The 16,956-nt window shown below is 40.3% G+C and overlaps 1 protein-coding gene across 12 annotated transcripts in view; it reads left to right on the top strand.

Annotated features, from left to right (window-relative positions):
• kiaa1109 (KIAA1109 ortholog) overlaps positions 1 to 16,956 on the top strand; it is a 66,118-nt gene that overhangs the window by 35,195 nt on the left and 13,967 nt on the right. For 4 of the 12 annotated variants that reach the window (XM_067614851.1, XM_067614855.1, XM_067614852.1 and 1 more), the window contains exons 49-71: positions 232 to 430; positions 1,292 to 1,555; positions 1,955 to 2,048; positions 4,013 to 4,219; positions 4,669 to 4,904; positions 5,165 to 5,409; positions 5,547 to 5,652; positions 6,241 to 6,338; positions 6,557 to 6,745; positions 6,889 to 7,057; positions 7,310 to 7,521; positions 8,726 to 8,809; positions 9,777 to 9,975; positions 10,087 to 10,146; positions 10,294 to 10,520; positions 11,560 to 11,736; positions 12,311 to 12,441; positions 12,577 to 12,700; positions 12,802 to 12,914; positions 13,286 to 13,376; positions 13,794 to 13,853; positions 15,992 to 16,260; positions 16,456 to 16,671. In XM_067614851.1, coding sequence (XP_067470952.1) covers positions 232 to 430; positions 1,292 to 1,555; positions 1,955 to 2,048; positions 4,013 to 4,219; positions 4,669 to 4,904; positions 5,165 to 5,409; positions 5,547 to 5,652; positions 6,241 to 6,338; positions 6,557 to 6,745; positions 6,889 to 7,057; positions 7,310 to 7,521; positions 8,726 to 8,809; positions 9,777 to 9,975; positions 10,087 to 10,146; positions 10,294 to 10,520; positions 11,560 to 11,736; positions 12,311 to 12,441; positions 12,577 to 12,700; positions 12,802 to 12,914; positions 13,286 to 13,376; positions 13,794 to 13,853; positions 15,992 to 16,260; positions 16,456 to 16,671 — 3,770 coding nt within the window. Of the gene's footprint in view, positions 1 to 231; positions 431 to 1,291; positions 1,556 to 1,954; positions 2,049 to 4,012; positions 4,220 to 4,668; positions 4,905 to 5,164; positions 5,410 to 5,546; positions 5,653 to 6,240; positions 6,339 to 6,556; positions 6,746 to 6,888; positions 7,058 to 7,309; positions 7,522 to 8,725; positions 8,810 to 9,776; positions 9,976 to 10,086; positions 10,151 to 10,293; positions 10,521 to 11,559; positions 11,737 to 12,310; positions 12,442 to 12,576; positions 12,701 to 12,801; positions 12,915 to 13,285; positions 13,377 to 13,793; positions 13,854 to 15,991; positions 16,261 to 16,455; positions 16,672 to 16,956 lie in introns of all 12 variants that reach the window. The other 8 variants (XM_067614856.1, XM_067614850.1, XM_067614854.1 and 5 more) reach the window with 8 other exon arrangements.

Raw genomic sequence — 16,956 nt, 5'->3', positions numbered from 1 at the left:
AGTTACCTCCATAGTATACCGAGGTTCCTTTTGCAAGTCGTCATCTTTAAGCTCTCATTAACCGTTGTGACTGCTTACAAGCTTATAACTTAACTGTCCGAGCAAACAGCAGGTCAGTAAAAGAAGAAATAAATAAACTGACCAGGCTTTTTATTTACCCTTTAACCCCGTGATGCATATTGTGACATTTCTATTCGTTTCATAACGTGGAATATTACGCAACGTCTTCAGGTGTCGAGAAAGGGCTCCCGTGACGTGGCGGACCACATGGCCATCCAGATGGACGACTCTGACTCCATCACGGTGTCAGAGCAGAGCGAGCCGTCAGCAGAATGTTGGCAGAACATGTACAAGCTGCTCAACTTCTACTCCCTCATCTCCGATCCCACCGGCATCCTGGAGAAAAGCTCTCCAGAGAACTGCCTCTCAGGTGGGAATCAGCATCTGACAGTCAGCCAGTTCCTTATTTCCGTCCTGTCATGGCATCCCTGCGCTTCCTTTCTGCTTCACTTTCCACTTTTACATCCCGTACCTTCTCTCCTCACATTATTTGCACAATATCTTTCTGTATTTTTTGCTTTTTCCATCCTCCCTTCTTTCAATCAGTCGTTTCCTGACACTTCGTTTGCACCCTTTTTCATTTTTCTTTCTGTTTTTACTGATGTATCAGTTTTCTTCTTCATATTCTCAAAATGTATCGCTGTATCGCACACAAGATGTTAATTTCACCTAAACAAATGTATCCATACAAAAACCAATACTTTTTCAACATCTGCTGTTTTTTAAGAAATTAGCATTCAGTAGAGAAGCCTCTTTTTGTCTCAGCCTGCAAACTGACATCGGGAGCTCACTTCCCCTAGCTGTACATCTTGCTGCTGTATTTTAATTCAGTTAGTGATGTATTATTATGGTCATTTTCTCCTGATATTACTTTTTTGCTGATGTTACGACCTCACATTCCCCCCGAGGAGTTCATTAAATATAAGAGAGTAGTGTGTAATGGTGGGACAAAGTTTCACAAGAGCACACCTTGATGTAGGGATAGAATTGGCTCCTCGGGGACTAAAACTTTGCTCAGTCTTTTTTTTTGGCTAATGACGGCGCAGTGGTCGTCACGAGCTAAAGTTAGGTCAGTCAGCGAGAAGGAAAGCTGCAATTTATCAATCGTTAGATCACGGTGTACTTAAATCATTCTACACAAATAATGTCTATCCTTAAAAGAAATATTTCCAATAAATAGATCCCTTTATTCTGACTTGTATATTTTTTTTCTCCCTCATCCTTTCTGCAGAAGGTGGGCGTCGGCCCTCGGAGCCTCTTTGTAAAGTGATCTTCGAGAACGAGCAGCAGGAACCCACGACGCCCAACAAGCCTCCGGGTGCGGGCGGGAGGCGGCGTAGCCTGGTGAGCTCGGAGCCGCAGCACGTCACCCTGATAGTGTTCGGCATCGGCATGGTGAACCGCACCCACCTGGAGGCCGACATCGGCGGTCTGACCATGGAGGCTGAACTGAAGAAGATCCATGGAAGTTTCACCCTGAAGGAGAAGATGAAAGGTGGGCGATGCGAATCAAACATAAAAGGTTTTATCAGTGTGTTGTTTGCTTTTTCCTTTTTTTTTTTTTTTTTTTGTCACTTCAGGCAAGCTGGTTACCCATATCTTAATTTCCCTAATGTGCTCTCACAGTGAGAGTCTTAAATGAATCAAGCATTAAAAGACAGTCTTCAGGGGATGAATAAAAAAATCAATTAAAACAATCTCAGTTTTTGGCATCAAGATTTAAAGTTATAAAGTAAAAGTTTTGTCTTAAATGATTGATTTCATACATAATTGGAAACTTGCATGTACACAGTATAGTGAAAAAGTTAGTAGTTTATCAGTCTTTGGCAGATGAACTTTTTCCCCTGATGTCTCTATTCTGTTTGATTTAATATTTCTTTTCATGTGTCCACAGATATCCTGCATCAGAAAATGACTGAGACCTGTGCATCTGCTCATATAGGAGGAGTAAACATTGTTCTGCTGGAGGGCATAACACCTGACATACAGTACGTACAAACCCACCTTCAGTTCTTCTAAGTAACAATGTGTACATATATATATATATATACACACACAGTACAAAGAAAGGTTTTTATGTCTCATGTTGAAAGGAATTCTTGGAAAAGAAAGACGTGCTCTGAATCGTTACTTGATCTAACATGTTTAACAGATTGCACTGATCTTAACCCTCTCTAGATGAGAGTTTGCTGATTGTTGTGTGCATGCATTCATTTTTGTATCTCTCTCAAATTAGTTGAGTTGGTAACAATCATTTAAAATCATAAGTAATGGTTTTTGGTGCTCTGATCCAATATTCCTTTATTTTTTTGTGTTGCCTAAGAGAAAGGTGATTTGATTTTAACAGTGGTAACTTTAATGTCAAATTTATAAGTATCTTTGAAAATCTGAGTTTAGAAAAGTGGTGCAAAAAAGTGTTTTCCACAAGCATTGGTGCTCAGCGCGAACCAATTACCGACTTCTTTCCAGCCAGGTAGTTTTTGTTTTTACTGCAAGCGATTTCCTCAAAGCGTAACCGTCCTAATCATGTTACAAGCCTCGTAGTCATGCATTGAAACACGCTGATGTATCTCCACAGTGTTCTGATTCAGTTAAAACTATAATGCCACTCAAGAAGGAAGCTTTTTTTTTTTCATCTCATTCTATTTAACAGATGCTCCCACTGTGAAAATAAAACCGCTGAAGCTTAATCCTAATTTTATACAGTATGCTCTGAATGCACCCATGTGATTAAATTTGTGTTTGTCAGACAGAAGCCTTGTACCGTTTAGTTGTTATTGATGTGTAAAATTGCCCAACATTCAGATGTAAGTAAAAATAATCACAGTGCCACTCGCGTATTTACCAACCCGCTTGTTTGATTCAGGGTAACACAGCGTGCAGATGAAGGACATTAATTGAATCATAAGCAGCAACAATGCGAAATGTAAACATATCGGATCACAACTGAAGTGTGCGGTGTGTGTCATATTAGCAGATTGTCAGCGGTTGTTTTCAGATATTTTCTTCCAGATTCAGTTTCCTGATGATATTAAATTTAACTTTAGTCCTCTGTGTTGGCTCAGCTTATCTTTGCACTTTAACTACTTTACTATCTCAGAACTGTTTCACACTTTCTTCTGCTCTTCTTCTTCTTCTGTTTTTTTGTGTGTGTTTTTTTTACATTCCTTGGCTTTCTCTTCCAACTACTTGCATAGACTGGAGGATTTCCCAACATCTCCCACCAGCACAGCTAAACAAGAGTTTCTGTATGTTATTGCTGCCTTTCAGGGCTCATATGCATTAGTCAATCAAAACCACAACTGCCCTAATTGCACATCCTTCATTTGTCTGAGTCACTTATCATCTACGTGTATTCTCAGTGAACGTTCACTCAGGACACTCCTGGTTGAGTGTGTGTGTGTGTGTGTGTGTGTGTGTATGAAGCCACTTTCATTGGTTACAGAGACCTAAGGGGAACTATTCCAGTTGACTTTCATGAAAGCAGGGAGTTGGTTTTTTTTTAATTTTTGCAAGCTCTTCGTGAGTCTCTCACGCCTTAAGTGTTACTCATGAATGTCTGACAAAATGTTGAAAAATCAGACTGGTATTTCAACATTTTATTTCAGTTAGTTGAATAATAAATTCATAAGACTGTGAAATGTGGAAACTGTTGAGTCCGGATCACATTTTTTTTTTTCTACATAAGCAACCATGCATTCAGCTGCCACAGTGTACAATTCATTACCTTATTCATTATTCATAGTGGAACATGTACCTCCGTCAGTGTCATGATTGCTCATTCTACCTGTGTCCAGAAATCGTGATTGCCATCCCGAATCTGCATGGTGTTTCGCTTTTTGATGTCCTTGTAGTAATCCCACATAAAATGCACCTTCATTCATATCACCTGAAGAGAAACAACGTTGACAGTCCTGTTGCTCGCTAACACTAACTTCCTCTTGTGTTTCAGAACCGTGGTGAAATGCAACATCGCCAAGTCTCAGGCCTTGTACAGCGCCCAGCGGGGACTGAAGACCAACAACGCAGCTGTCTTCAAAGTGGGGGCCATCATGATTAACATCCCTCAGCACCCCGCTACTTTGCACAGCATGATGGTCCGCAGCTCCCATCAGCTCTCCAAACAGATCTCCGACCTCATCCGCCAACCCTCCAACAGGTAAGTCTGCTCCGTTTAGCTGTTTTTAAATACCGCAAGACAGACGCTAAACTGCTGTACACTTGTAGCTATATTTAGATTTGTGATAGAAAGCTTCTAAGAACTTTTCATTTACATAAGTGACAGATTACCTCAATATATCTACACTGTTGCCAGTTAACTGTGTTCAAAGCCTGTGTATGGCCTGTTTCCATGGTAACATTTTGAATTATGTTAATATATTTATAGAGTTGTAGGTGTGCTTAGGATGTTAAACAATTTTTCCATTATTTGATGTTCACAGGAATATGAGCCAGTTTCTGCAAAGCTCTGCATATTAACACACTCAACACACAGTTTTTCAGTGGACTGAAGTGGATCCACTCCCATTGTTAACATTGTTCACCACTTATGTCGATAATTAGCCAACTGTGATTGAGTGAGCAAATGTTTTTTTTCCTCCCCTGCAGTCCACCTCCCAACAGAGAGGACACCCCCACCCCACAACCCTCCGACAAGGCGTCCAGCATCAATCAGACCCCCGTAGAGGCCAACGAGTTCCCCCAGCTTCCTGAAGGACTGGAGAAGAAGCCCATCGTCCTCAAGTTTAGCGCCATGATGGATGGCATCACCATCGGGGCTGCCCTGCTGCCCTCACTGAAAGCAGAGTACAAAATGGGTCGCATGAAGAGCCATGGCATGACAGGTGTGTGTGAGAAAAGAGATCCGACCTTGATTTCCATGATAGTTTGAACTAATTGGCCAACAGTCTAGTTTTCCTTCCAGATTAATTTTTCCTGTGCTTGAGCGTCAATTACGCTCTTTCTGACGTGTCATACATGAATTTCAAAATGACATTTTATTGGGGAAAAAAACTGGATACAAAATACTTTTGCCTTGTCTTTCTGTTTTTAATATCCATTTTGAGGAATACTTTCTCCTTTCTTCACTCATTCCTGTGTTTAGGAGCACAAACCAGTTTCACCTTTGAGTTGCCAAACCACAAGCTTTGCTTCCAGTCAAAAGTGTCCCCAGTGGACATGTCCACCATGCCACCGTCAGCCAGCCTCACCCTGCCCCCGGTCACCATGTCAGGAGAGTACATCATGGAGGACCACGAGAGCCACTCAGACCAGGGCTGGGGTGGCGACGACTTCCCAGCAAAGCAGGGGAACTACCTCCAAGGCAACTACCTGCGCTGTGTGGCTGAGGTAGGAGGCTCCTGATGGGATGGTTTACTTTTGCATACCATGGCAGTGATTAACAGTTGAATAGCTGCCCAGCTGAATTAACAGAGCAGCCTGTGATGATTTTGAACCCGCACTAACTTGTCTCCTCTGGCGTGCAGATTGGCTCTTTTGAGCACAACCTGACCACAGACCTGCTCAACCACCTGGTCTTCCTGCAGAAGGTTTTCATGAAGGAGGTCAACGAGGTCATTCAGAAGGTGTCAGGTACTGTACCAAAAGCCAACACACATTTTTACATTTTTTTCATACTTACGTTTTTATACATTTATAAATTATAAGGCAAAAAACCTACACATTACCTTGGAAGCTATACAAAACTATATAATTTTCTTTGTTGCTGTAATGGCTCAGTTTCCTCTCAGATCAATAAAGTTAATCTAATCCTAAACATCTGACGGTTCCCCACAGTATTCAATAGCCTACAGCCACTACTTAAGTCATTGAAAAAAAAAAAATTCCACACAAAACATCGCCCAAGGCACATGCACAAATCCAGTCATGTTTATTTCCACAACAGTATTGATAGTAATTTGTTTAACTCACTAAGCTTAATCGATGTAATTGCCCAACAGAGAGAGAAGTGAGTGTTTTGTGCCGTTTTAGGCTAAAGAATAATGAGAATGGTGTATGGCAAGTATTCACATCAGGGGATTGAAAGGAAGTTCCAATGGGAAACTTTGGCAGATATTAGAAACTCACATATGTAGGTACACAAGTACATCACACACTATCTATTTCACAACAGTCTGTTGGAACTTGTGAGGCTGACTTGTATACTTCCTGTCCCTGCAGGAGGAGAACAACCTATCCCACTGTGGAATGAACACGATACCTCAGCAGATGCAGACAAGCCAAAAATCCTGCTTTATTCTGTCAGCCTCATGTTCAAGGTATCTCATGTTCAGTTTCTCTTTGTATGAAAATGCAAAAAAAAAAGCACCTCAGTCGCGCTGGGAGAAGCAGCCCGGTGAAGATTTAAGACCAAACTTTATATTATTTAAAGTAACAGAACCAAGAATGGTTTGAGATTTGATATATGATTGATGTGATATAGATTTTTGTTCTATTTTGAATATGATTGTCTGAAAGCCATTTTCCTGTTTCACAGGGAATCCAGATGACAGCCACCACTCCTTCCATGCGAGCCGTGCGCTTTGAGACGGGCCTGATCGAGCTGGAGCTATCCAACAGGATCCAATGCAAGGCTCAGCCCGGTGGCAGCAGCAGTTACCTTAAACTGTTTGGGAAATGTCAAGTAGATCTCAACCTGGCCCTTGGACAGATTGTCAAGCACCAGGTACAGATCAGCCTCAGACTGGTGAAATAAGTACCCCGCTTTAAGAAACTTTCACAAAAAAAGCACAAAATACAAATACTTTAATAAAGTTAGGACCTGCTTGGTTTTAGTAGATGGCTATCTGACTCCATGTCATTTTACAGGTGTATGAAGAGGCTGGGTCAGACTTCCACCAGGTGGCGTACTTCCGAACGCGGATCGGTCTGCGGAATGCTCTACAGGAGGAGATCAGCGGCTCCTCCGACAAGGAAGCTGTCCTCATCACACTCAACAGACCAATTGTTTTCGCCCAACCAGTGGCATTTGACAGAGGTTCAGTTCATTTTTTTCTCTAAATCACATCACAGTCCTCTTAGGCTCTTGGAGTTAACACATCCATCATATAAAAACACAAAAAAATATTAAAAAAAACAAAAATCTGCCAAATGTATTGATGTCTTAGCCCTACTCTGAACCCCATAAGGGTTTTTCAGTTAACTGGAAGTCTCTAACACTTCTGTGACTTCTTCACATGACATCCAAGATTTAAAAACTCTTTCTACCCACCTGTGTTTCCTACTGCAGCTGTGCTCTTCTGGCTGAATTACAAGGCAGCATATGACAACTGGAACGAGCAGCGCTTGGCCCTCAACAAGGACATCCACATGGCCACAAAAGAGGTGGTGGACAAGCTGCCAGGCATCCAGCAGACTTCAGCCCAGGCCTTCAGCACCCTCTTCCTTCAACTGACGGTCAACGACCTGGGCATCTGCCTACCCATCACCAATACATCCCAGGTAATCTGCTATGCTTGGTTTTATTTTTTTTGGTCCATCATCAGTTTTGTTAAGATATTTTACATCTAAACTTCAGGGCGTAGATGTCCAAGTTTATATATATTGTACTTGATATAGTGTATAAACAATATCAGGGTTGCTGTCTGTTAGCTTTAAGGTCATTCAGGTAAAACTGTCCACATTTATTTTGATGTTTATGGCAAATAATTTAAGCAGAAAGCTAACCTTTTACAAAGAGTTAACGCATCTTCTATTGGCATTTAATTACCATGGTTGCATTTTTTTTGCTGTGTTTTACTTCATGTAAAGCCAAGGTTTGCAGATGTGTTGTTTAGCCTATAAACTGTACATGCGTCTCCTTCTGTAAGTAGCTTTCATTTACTGTAATGAAACAAACAGGCCTTCATTTGGAATCTCGTTTAAACTAAAAAGAAGTATAACATGCATAAATAATTTTTGGCCTCTTTTCTCAAATTCTTAAATTATGTCAATACTGCATTTGATCATCTTCTTCTTCACTGGCATTTGGCAGCACCTACTGTGCCAGTGCTCATGACATTTATTTCTCTTTTTATAAATAGCCTTGAGAAACATGTACTTAGAGTATGTTCCTAAAAAGAGATGATCTTCTGTTATCAGCTTTGATATCAGTGTTTCCCCTACTGTAACTGTTGCTAAGCAAGCAGACCACTAAACATGTCTACACCTCCACACACTCTTCCTCTCACTGACCTCAACAATATACACTTTTAATGCAAAGCACACAATTTCTGATCGTGTACAGACTCATAACATAAGTACATGCTGGCTGGCCTATTTTTAATGACAAGGAATATGTGCAACATATGTTAGATTTACTGTAAAATAGACTTAGGTAGACATATTTATTTTAGAGACTTGCTGTCGTTTATTTTTTTTATCCAGAAAATATATTTTACTGTTCATCTGCTTCAACTGTAGAACTTTTTTTTAACATAATTCTTTCAAAAATGTATTTTTTATGTGAAGTGATTCAGACTGACGTGTCAACTGAAATTTTGTTTTGCTAAAAAAAATTACCTGATTTACCCCTTTACACTAAAAGTGCATTTTTAGGGGAAACACTGTATATCAATGAATGGTCCATATCAGATGTCTTGTTATACTCACAGAATGTCCTTAGAGACAAGATATACCAGCTGTTATGTCACACTTATTTCCATAGAGAGGACAAGTACCAGTTACGGAGGGCATCCACTCTGAAGCTGGGGCCAGCACATCAGTAGGCCGGCATAAAAATGCACGAAAAGTAACCTACAATTTATTACATCTCTTGTGATGGCTTGTTGTGGGACAATGACTTACTGTGATCAATAATCTGTCATGAAATCTGTCACAAGTACACTGCATCACAAGTGCTCTTTTCTTGAAATCGCGGGTGACACCACTTTTTTAACAGCGCTGGCATAACAACTAATGAAGCTTGAGTTGGTGTCTGGGGTGTTTTTTGAGGTGTGTAATTATTTAATACTAAAAAAGAGGTTATGCCAGTTGGTGTTCAATGTATTGCTTATCTGTTACTAAAATGGAGATTTTTCAGACTACCATGAAATTCTACAAAGTTTTATACCCAACAATATATACCCACACTAGATCTAATAACACACTGCATCGCTGCACATGGCAGGCTCTGTCTACTTAAGAGAACGCATGTTGACCTTTGAAAATTACCTGGATTCCTGCACGAATTGCTCCAAAACTGTCATCTGATTGTGATCTGAGTCATAATGACAGGTAATCGAATAGTTATAAGATAAGACATACTTTCCTCTGCCTCTAGTTATGACTGAGATGACGATCAGACTGTAATTTTAGGATTAATACAGAATTAATCCAGAAATTCAGGTAATGTGGGCGAATCTTTTCCCATCCGACAGTAAAACCCAATCTAACAAACCAAAAAGCTTGGTAACATTTCACTCAGACGTCCACAGAGTACAGTGAGAGTATGTATGAATGGTCTGTCATTTGCAGATTTTGCAATTAATGTCTACCTTGATTTGAAGTATTCTAACAAAATTTGATCTATTTAAAATCACATGAAAAGATCTGTGTGGACCATAATTACATTTCCATGGATAGATAGTACAGTAGAATGAAGTGTTACCAGCTAACTCTGCCTTTTCCCAATACATGGAAGTGGGTTTTTTTTCCATGTACTTCCCCCTCAGCCGAGGCTCGGGTAACCCATCTCCCTCTCCTCACTTCTCCACCAGGCCAACCACAGCATAGATTTTGACACGGGCTCAGCTCTGGTTCTTACCATTGAGAGCACACTGATCACCGCCTGCTCCTCGGAGTCCTTGGTGAGCAAAGGCCACTTCAAGAATTTCTGCATCCGCTTCGCCGAGGGATTTGAGACCTCCTGGGACGACTGGAAGCCTGAAATCCGAGGGGACATGGTCATGAATGCTTGTGAGTGGCGCATGCTTCAGTTTTATAGCCTTTAATAAATGTTAAAAGCTAGAGCACCTCTGAAATATTGACTGGATGTTGCCTATGCGTCTGTTTGTGGTCTGTATATAGGTATAGTCCCTGATGGTACATATGAAGTATGTTCCAGGACTACAGGGCAGCCCTCTGCAGGCAAGTTCTTTTAACTAAGCTCTGGTCCTAAAAATATGGATCACACCCTAGAGCTCCACAATAAACATGAGACAATTGTCTGAAATTTTTATTTTGCATTAATTTTTATCAGCATCCTTTGCTATTCTTTCTTCTTCCTCAAAACAGAGAGCAGTAGTGCTGGTACCTGGACTCTCAATGTGCTTTGGAAAATGTGCGGCATTGACGTTCACATGGACCCCAACATTGGCAAGAGGCTCAATGCTCTGGGTAACACGCTGACATCACTGACGGGCGAGGAGGACATAGATGACATTGCTGACCTGAACTCTGTCAACATGGCGGACCTTTCAGATGAGGACGAGGCTGACAGCATGTCACCCACCATCCACATGGTCAGTCAGTATTGGGTTCAAATCGAGATAGGAAGTATACTGATATACTATTGCTAGATTAGACAATCCTGTTGCTATTTAAATATAATTTTCAAATGAGTTATTATGACACAGTGTTATGTCAAGAGAAATATGCAACTGTTGACAATTAGATCAGATGTCCTGTTGTGATTCCAATGAGAAAGTTCTCATTGGAAGAAGATGTTTTAAAAATCATTTCTTTAGACTTAGAGAGTTATAAAAGAAAGAAAAGAAGAGAAAACCCTGAATGTAGGCAGTGAAACTTTTGAGTCTGTTGGTTCTGGTTGTCACAAGATAAAGGAATAGTTTGACATTTGGGAAATGTCCAGACAGTGTGCATGTTTTTATATATATATATATATATATGTATATGTGTATATGTGTATATATATATATATATATATATAGTTAGCTTTGCTTAGCACAAAGACTGGAGACAGGGGGAAACAGCTAGGATGGCTCAGTCTAAACTTGACAAAATCTGGGTACCAGCACCTTGAATGTGACAATTTTTGGTTTTACGGGGCCTTATGTGTGGGACTAAATCTCTGCTTGGCCTGGCAATCTCATGGTGACAACAAGACTCACTGCACCTGGCCAAGAAATAGTCCTACATGTAATGCCCGATAAAACCACAAATTATTCTTTTTACTTATATGCTTTTTGTACAGATTAAAGAAACCATGTAGGACGTGTTCAGTAGTGAGCTTTAGAGGTGCTGGTACACAGATTTTGTTACCTATGTACAGAGCCAGGCTAGCTGTTTTTTGCTATTTCCAGTCCTTTATGCTAAGCTAAGCTAACTGGCTGCTGGTGGTAACTTCATATTTAACATACAATTAATATGAATAAGCATACTTCCCCAAATTTTGAACTGTTCCTTTAATATTTCACCAATAAATGTGAAGAAATCTTACCTAGCTTACTTTTTTAAAAACAAAGCATCAGAAGGTAAAGTCTGACCCGAGTCGTCCATTCTCCTACCTGTCCATCCATCTGTCCCTGCCGTTGTTTGCAGAGTCCAGAGAACCTGTTCAGCCCACGGCTGACCTTAAGGAGGCGTCTGGTAAACCACCTCCTGGGCCTCAACCCCAGGCCTCAGAGTGTATCTGTCCCAGCAGACTACTTAAACTGTGCATCGCCTCGCCCCCAAGCAGGCAATGCCAGGGCCCAAAGACCTCTCTCCTGGGCCTGTGTATGTAGCCACCCCACAGTATTAAACTCTTCTCTGGGCTGACAAAATCACTTCCAAGGTGGCGTTACATATCAGTCACAAATTAGGGTTGTGGATTCCACAATGCTGAGCAATGCTGTTTTATGCTGGAGCTAAATAGCATGATAGCAGAGTAGATAATAGTGTTGCTTAGCATTTGCTTTCACTGCCCTCCTCATTAAGCTTCAATGATGGGTGAAAAGAAATAAATTAGTCTAAATTACACAATTGCCTGTGGCAAGGATGCTTTCCTCTCTCACTTTGAATGTAGTGGTGATGGTGGTGGTGGTATTTCCTGTTTTGTGCCATTTTGTATTTTGTTGTCCCTGGTGTGTTGATTGAACTACATATAACCTACTCTGACTGAATCATAGAGATCAAAATAACCCAAATTTAATGAGACTGATTTGAGAAGGATGCATTTTTATTTACAGCAACTGCCTGGTGGAGATTGTTTTTAAAAAAAGGGTTTTGGGTTTGATCAGCAGGTTTGTGACTTTTTCAGTTTGACCACATAAAAGTGTTTGGGTGTGTATCATTATTTTTGATCCAACAGGAGACCGTTGACCCCAGAAGGCAGATGTCGATGGGGAACCAGGTGATTGACGCTCGCGGGAGGAAGTTCACCAAGAGGGTGGTGGACATCAGAGAGCTGAATGAACAGGCCAAGGTCATCGACGACCTTAAGTAAGATTCCGGCTTTCTCACTTGTTTAGTTTACTCTTATTTGTTTACATTATATGATTTGACATTAATAATTCTAAAAGGTTACACAAGTGCTATCCTGTTAATACTATCTATATCCTCTTTTCTTAATTACAGGAAATTGGGGGCCAGCGAGGGCACCATCAACCAGGAGATCCAACGCTATCAGCAGCTGGAGTCTGTTGCCGTCAACGACATCAGGAGAGACGTCAGAAAGAAACTACGTCGCTCCAGCATGAGGGTGAATTCTCATCTATTTACCTGCCACAAATGTATTCACCACAGCAGTCTGAGTATACTTTTATAAGACCTGTTTCTGACTTTGTGTTTGTTCCTCACCAGGCGGCCTCTCTAAAAGATAAGTGGGGTCTTGGCTATAAACCAAGCTACAACCGCTCCAAAAGCATCTCAGCAGCAGCAGGCAGGCCGCCTCTAAAAAGGATGGACAGACAGAGGTAACAGAGGGCAGGAGTAGCCACTTTCCCTGGTGTTATATTGTAATGGAAATGACACTGTTAAGGTTGATTAATCTAGCACTTACTGTAAACAAAAGAGATCATGTAATCTCTGTCTCACACCAGTGCTGCTGGCACTGTGTGTTTTCCAAAAACATTTCCCATTAACCCTGTTACAAAGAGGATGCAGGGGAAATAAAAAGGTGCTCATATTTTAATTATGCAGATATCTCAGAATGAATGCAGTAATGATATTAGACGCTATAACCTATAACCTATATCCTGAAACCAACTGTAAGCTAATTTATATTGTACAAATGTCATTTAGCACTTACCCGGCACTAGTTTATGTCACTTTACTGTGTCTTCAGTTCCAGAATAGGGGATGTGGATGATTTACCAGATGTGCGTGTGGATGCTGCCTCTCCTGGACCCCGAGTCACCTTCAACATCCAGGACACGGTAAACATATTTCTACAAGCATCCTGCATATCTCACATAAACACAGAAGAGACAACTTTAACACAATAACCGAATGTAGCTTTTTATAGATTTAATTGCACTGTAGAAGTCTGTTTTTTGACGCAATTTATAACCAAATTAATCATTAATGCAATGACAAAGTAGATATCTTTAGTTGTGTGCCATTTTATGTTTGAAAATCATCATCTCATCCTCCATTTCTATGTGTTTGTCAATGTATTTGATCTCCATACCATATGATATTTACATGATAACACCTCATGATGTCATATGATCATGGGGGTTTTACATTCTATTTTAAAAGCAGCTCCGAGGGAGCGGCTATTATGCTCTGAGGATTTTTATGAGTATATTTTGGATGAGCTCCTTTTTGATAACTCTTCTGTTCAATTTAAGCTTAATAATCAGGCCTTGGAATCCACATTTGCACCTGTCAGTCCAGGAGAGGTATTCAAGGTATATGGTATATTCAAAAAATTGAATTTAACCAATTCAAATACCTAACCAACACCAACAAATACTTCTGTTTCCTATTCTCCTCTGTGATTACCTTGATGGTGCTGATAGGATTTTGAATATGCAAAGTCGAAACAGGATGATGAAATACCAGCTTCTGCTTTAGGTATATTAAAAGCAGCAACATTATATCGAACAATAGTGTGAGTTGATTTGCATGATAACTTACTGTTATCCTGCTCTGTGTGATTTATTGTGCTGCATAGATATTTCCAGAATTTATACTTCTACAGAGACCACATTAAAATGTATGTTCCACAGTCTTTGTTACTTTTCTGTTGATGAATGCCAGAAGCATACCATCAAGTACAAAGAAACACTGTGCAAGACAACAATTTGTCCTTGATTTTACTCGGATAAGCTCACCAAAAGCATGTTTTCAGAAACTAATTTGTATAATAAAAAAGCTAATACAAGTTTATGGTTTGATTACATTATGATAAATTATGAAGTCCACTCATGCTCATCCTGTCTTGAAACTGCATAAAAATCCTAATCAGCTTTGCTTCAACCTTAATATATTTGCTGATTTCTAACAACTCTGCATGGTAAGCATCTGAACCGAAGTCTGTTGGCTCTTGTTTGTCACAACAGTAAGTCTTCTCTCACACCCAACAATATCAAAATATAAGATTGAATACATATATAAGCTGAGATTCATACGTGCCATGAACATAAGTATATAATATTAAATTGGTATGATTACCATGATCTAATTAGACACCTCATGGACAATTCAATCCCTCCCTTCCTGAAAGTCTGAAGATTTTAACGGCATCACCTTCCTGTTTTGTGCTGTACAAACAGACATCAAGTTTCCTGCCAAAGCAGACATGAGCTTATTGGAAAGAGCAGGTTCAATAAAAAAACCTTTTTTTTTTTTTGGTTTAATGTAATTACACTTAATTATGAAAATTATTTTTCCTAACTTATTCCTTATTATGTCATGTTGCTAAATGCTGCAGTCATAAGACCTTGCTAATATTATAACTGTTACAAAACTAATTCATTAGTGACAAAAATGCACTCAGAAAATCCAACCTTTCATTCAGTAATTCAAAAGAAACACTTCATGAATATATGAAGGTTTTTCTGGGTTTTTTCGCTCAGCGCAGTTTGAATGTTGCTTGATCTGCCTGCAGACGTATTTTCCTGCTCGGTGTAAATGATCAAATCTCTCTCACGACTCAAAGCCTCCAATCATAACTCTTTAATGATGACAGACCCAGACTGACTCTGCTTAAGGCCATATTGACTGCATTTGCCTCACTTGTCAATCTCTCTGTGGTCATTCGGCTTCTCCCAACCACATACTTGCCTTGGCCACAGAGTTATTAACAAACGTGTATTTCTGTGATTAGATTAATACCATGCCAGTGGTTTTAGATGGTCAGTGAAACAACCTAACAAATAAGGTCAAATACCGTTGTGGAGCTGACCCTCAGACCGATCTTAAGTCTGGGTTATTTTCAGATGCACTTTGCAAAGATTTATGGATGTTCAGGAGCAGTCAGCCTCTGTCAATAGCTACATTGGGGATCTGTTGTTACTGTTGATTAATGAGCTTTTTCTCACATTCTTGGTAAGATAAGGGCACTTTTAAACTTTTTTTTTCTCTCCATCTTCACTCTCTTTGAGAGTATGTTCACCTTTTCTCCTGTCAGGGTTTCATGTTGTCCTCATCTTCCTCCTTGTCTCACACTGTCTCTCTTTCATTCCTCTTTACAGAAAGTGCATGACCTCTCAGCTCCTCTGAGAACAGTTGCAGGCTGGTAGTGTTCTGTCATTGGACATGTTGTCAAAAACTAGACATCTAAACTTTTCTTTGATATTTGATTTTAGTACTAGATTTTGGATTTTGTTTACGTAAAGACTGAATGTCATAAAGAAGAGAAAATAACTTCTAATCAATATGGTCCAGTCAACAGAACACTCCTCCCTCAAAGTTTAGATTCTTTGGCTAGCTTTCTATTTAAGACATCATCTCCATTAGTTGCTGGATTGATGTCTCTAAATAGAAAGAGCTTTATGTCGACATAAAATCTACCCTGAGTTTGACTCTCTGCCCTTCTCTGAAGTTTCCTGAAGAGACAGAGGTGGACCTCTTGTCAGTCACCATCGATGAGCCATCCTATCCTCATCATCACCATCATCTTCATTCTCCATCCGTTACCGACGGCCAGCACTCAGTTTTCAGTGCCCCTTGCACCCCTGCTGTCTTCTCATCCACACTTCCCTTCCAGCACGACGACATAAGGCGCGATGACCTGTCCTGGTCCTCATCCGAGGACTCCGAAAAGGAGGACGAGTTTGAACGTGAAAGACCAACGAGCTATCGAAGGCCTTTGTGAGTTTTCTTTTTTATTTGCCCTGCTTTTGTCTACTTAAGCATTCTTGTGATGAATGTTAGATGAAAAGCACCATTAATCTCACATTATAACTGCATGAAAGCCTTGAATTTATGATTTATATCTTATACTTTAAATGAGGTTTCACAGTTTTCAGCTTTCACTACAACAGTCTCTTTGCTCTGTCTTCTCAGCCAAGCGTCTCACAGGAAGTCGTCAGGCTTTTCTGCCGTGAGTCAGCTGTTCAGCGAACGCTGGCCGGGCACGGCCGCCAATCGCAGTTTCAGTGGCCCAGCAACTGAACGAAACATCGACTTTGAGCTGGATGTCCGTGTGGAGATCGACAGCGGGAAGTGTGTCCTTCACCCCACCACTCAGCAACCTGAGCATGAGGACATTTCCTTCAGAAGGTACAATGAAAAGCATCTCTTGTTCTGAAAACTACACGTTTTCAGACATAACATTTCCTGCTGTCTCCTGCTGCTGCAACTCATTTTTGAAACATCTAGTAAAAAGAAGAACAAATCAGACTCTACATTCTGAAATCCTCCTCAGTGATTTGCCAGATAAAATTTTATGCTGTTGCTGGAACAGCTGCGTCTGCTTGTCCTCAGTGGATACAAGAAACTTTTTACCGTGAAGCGTATTCAGATAACTTAACAGAATCAGGCATAAGCACACCTTCTTCATATTAC

Source organism: Thunnus thynnus, chromosome 16, assembly GCF_963924715.1.
Source record: "Thunnus thynnus chromosome 16, fThuThy2.1, whole genome shotgun sequence".
In the NCBI taxonomy this organism is placed as follows: domain Eukaryota; kingdom Metazoa; phylum Chordata; class Actinopteri; order Scombriformes; family Scombridae; genus Thunnus; species Thunnus thynnus.
The sequence above is the reverse complement of the archived record's forward strand: the minus strand, read 5'-3'. Positions and strand labels throughout refer to the sequence as shown.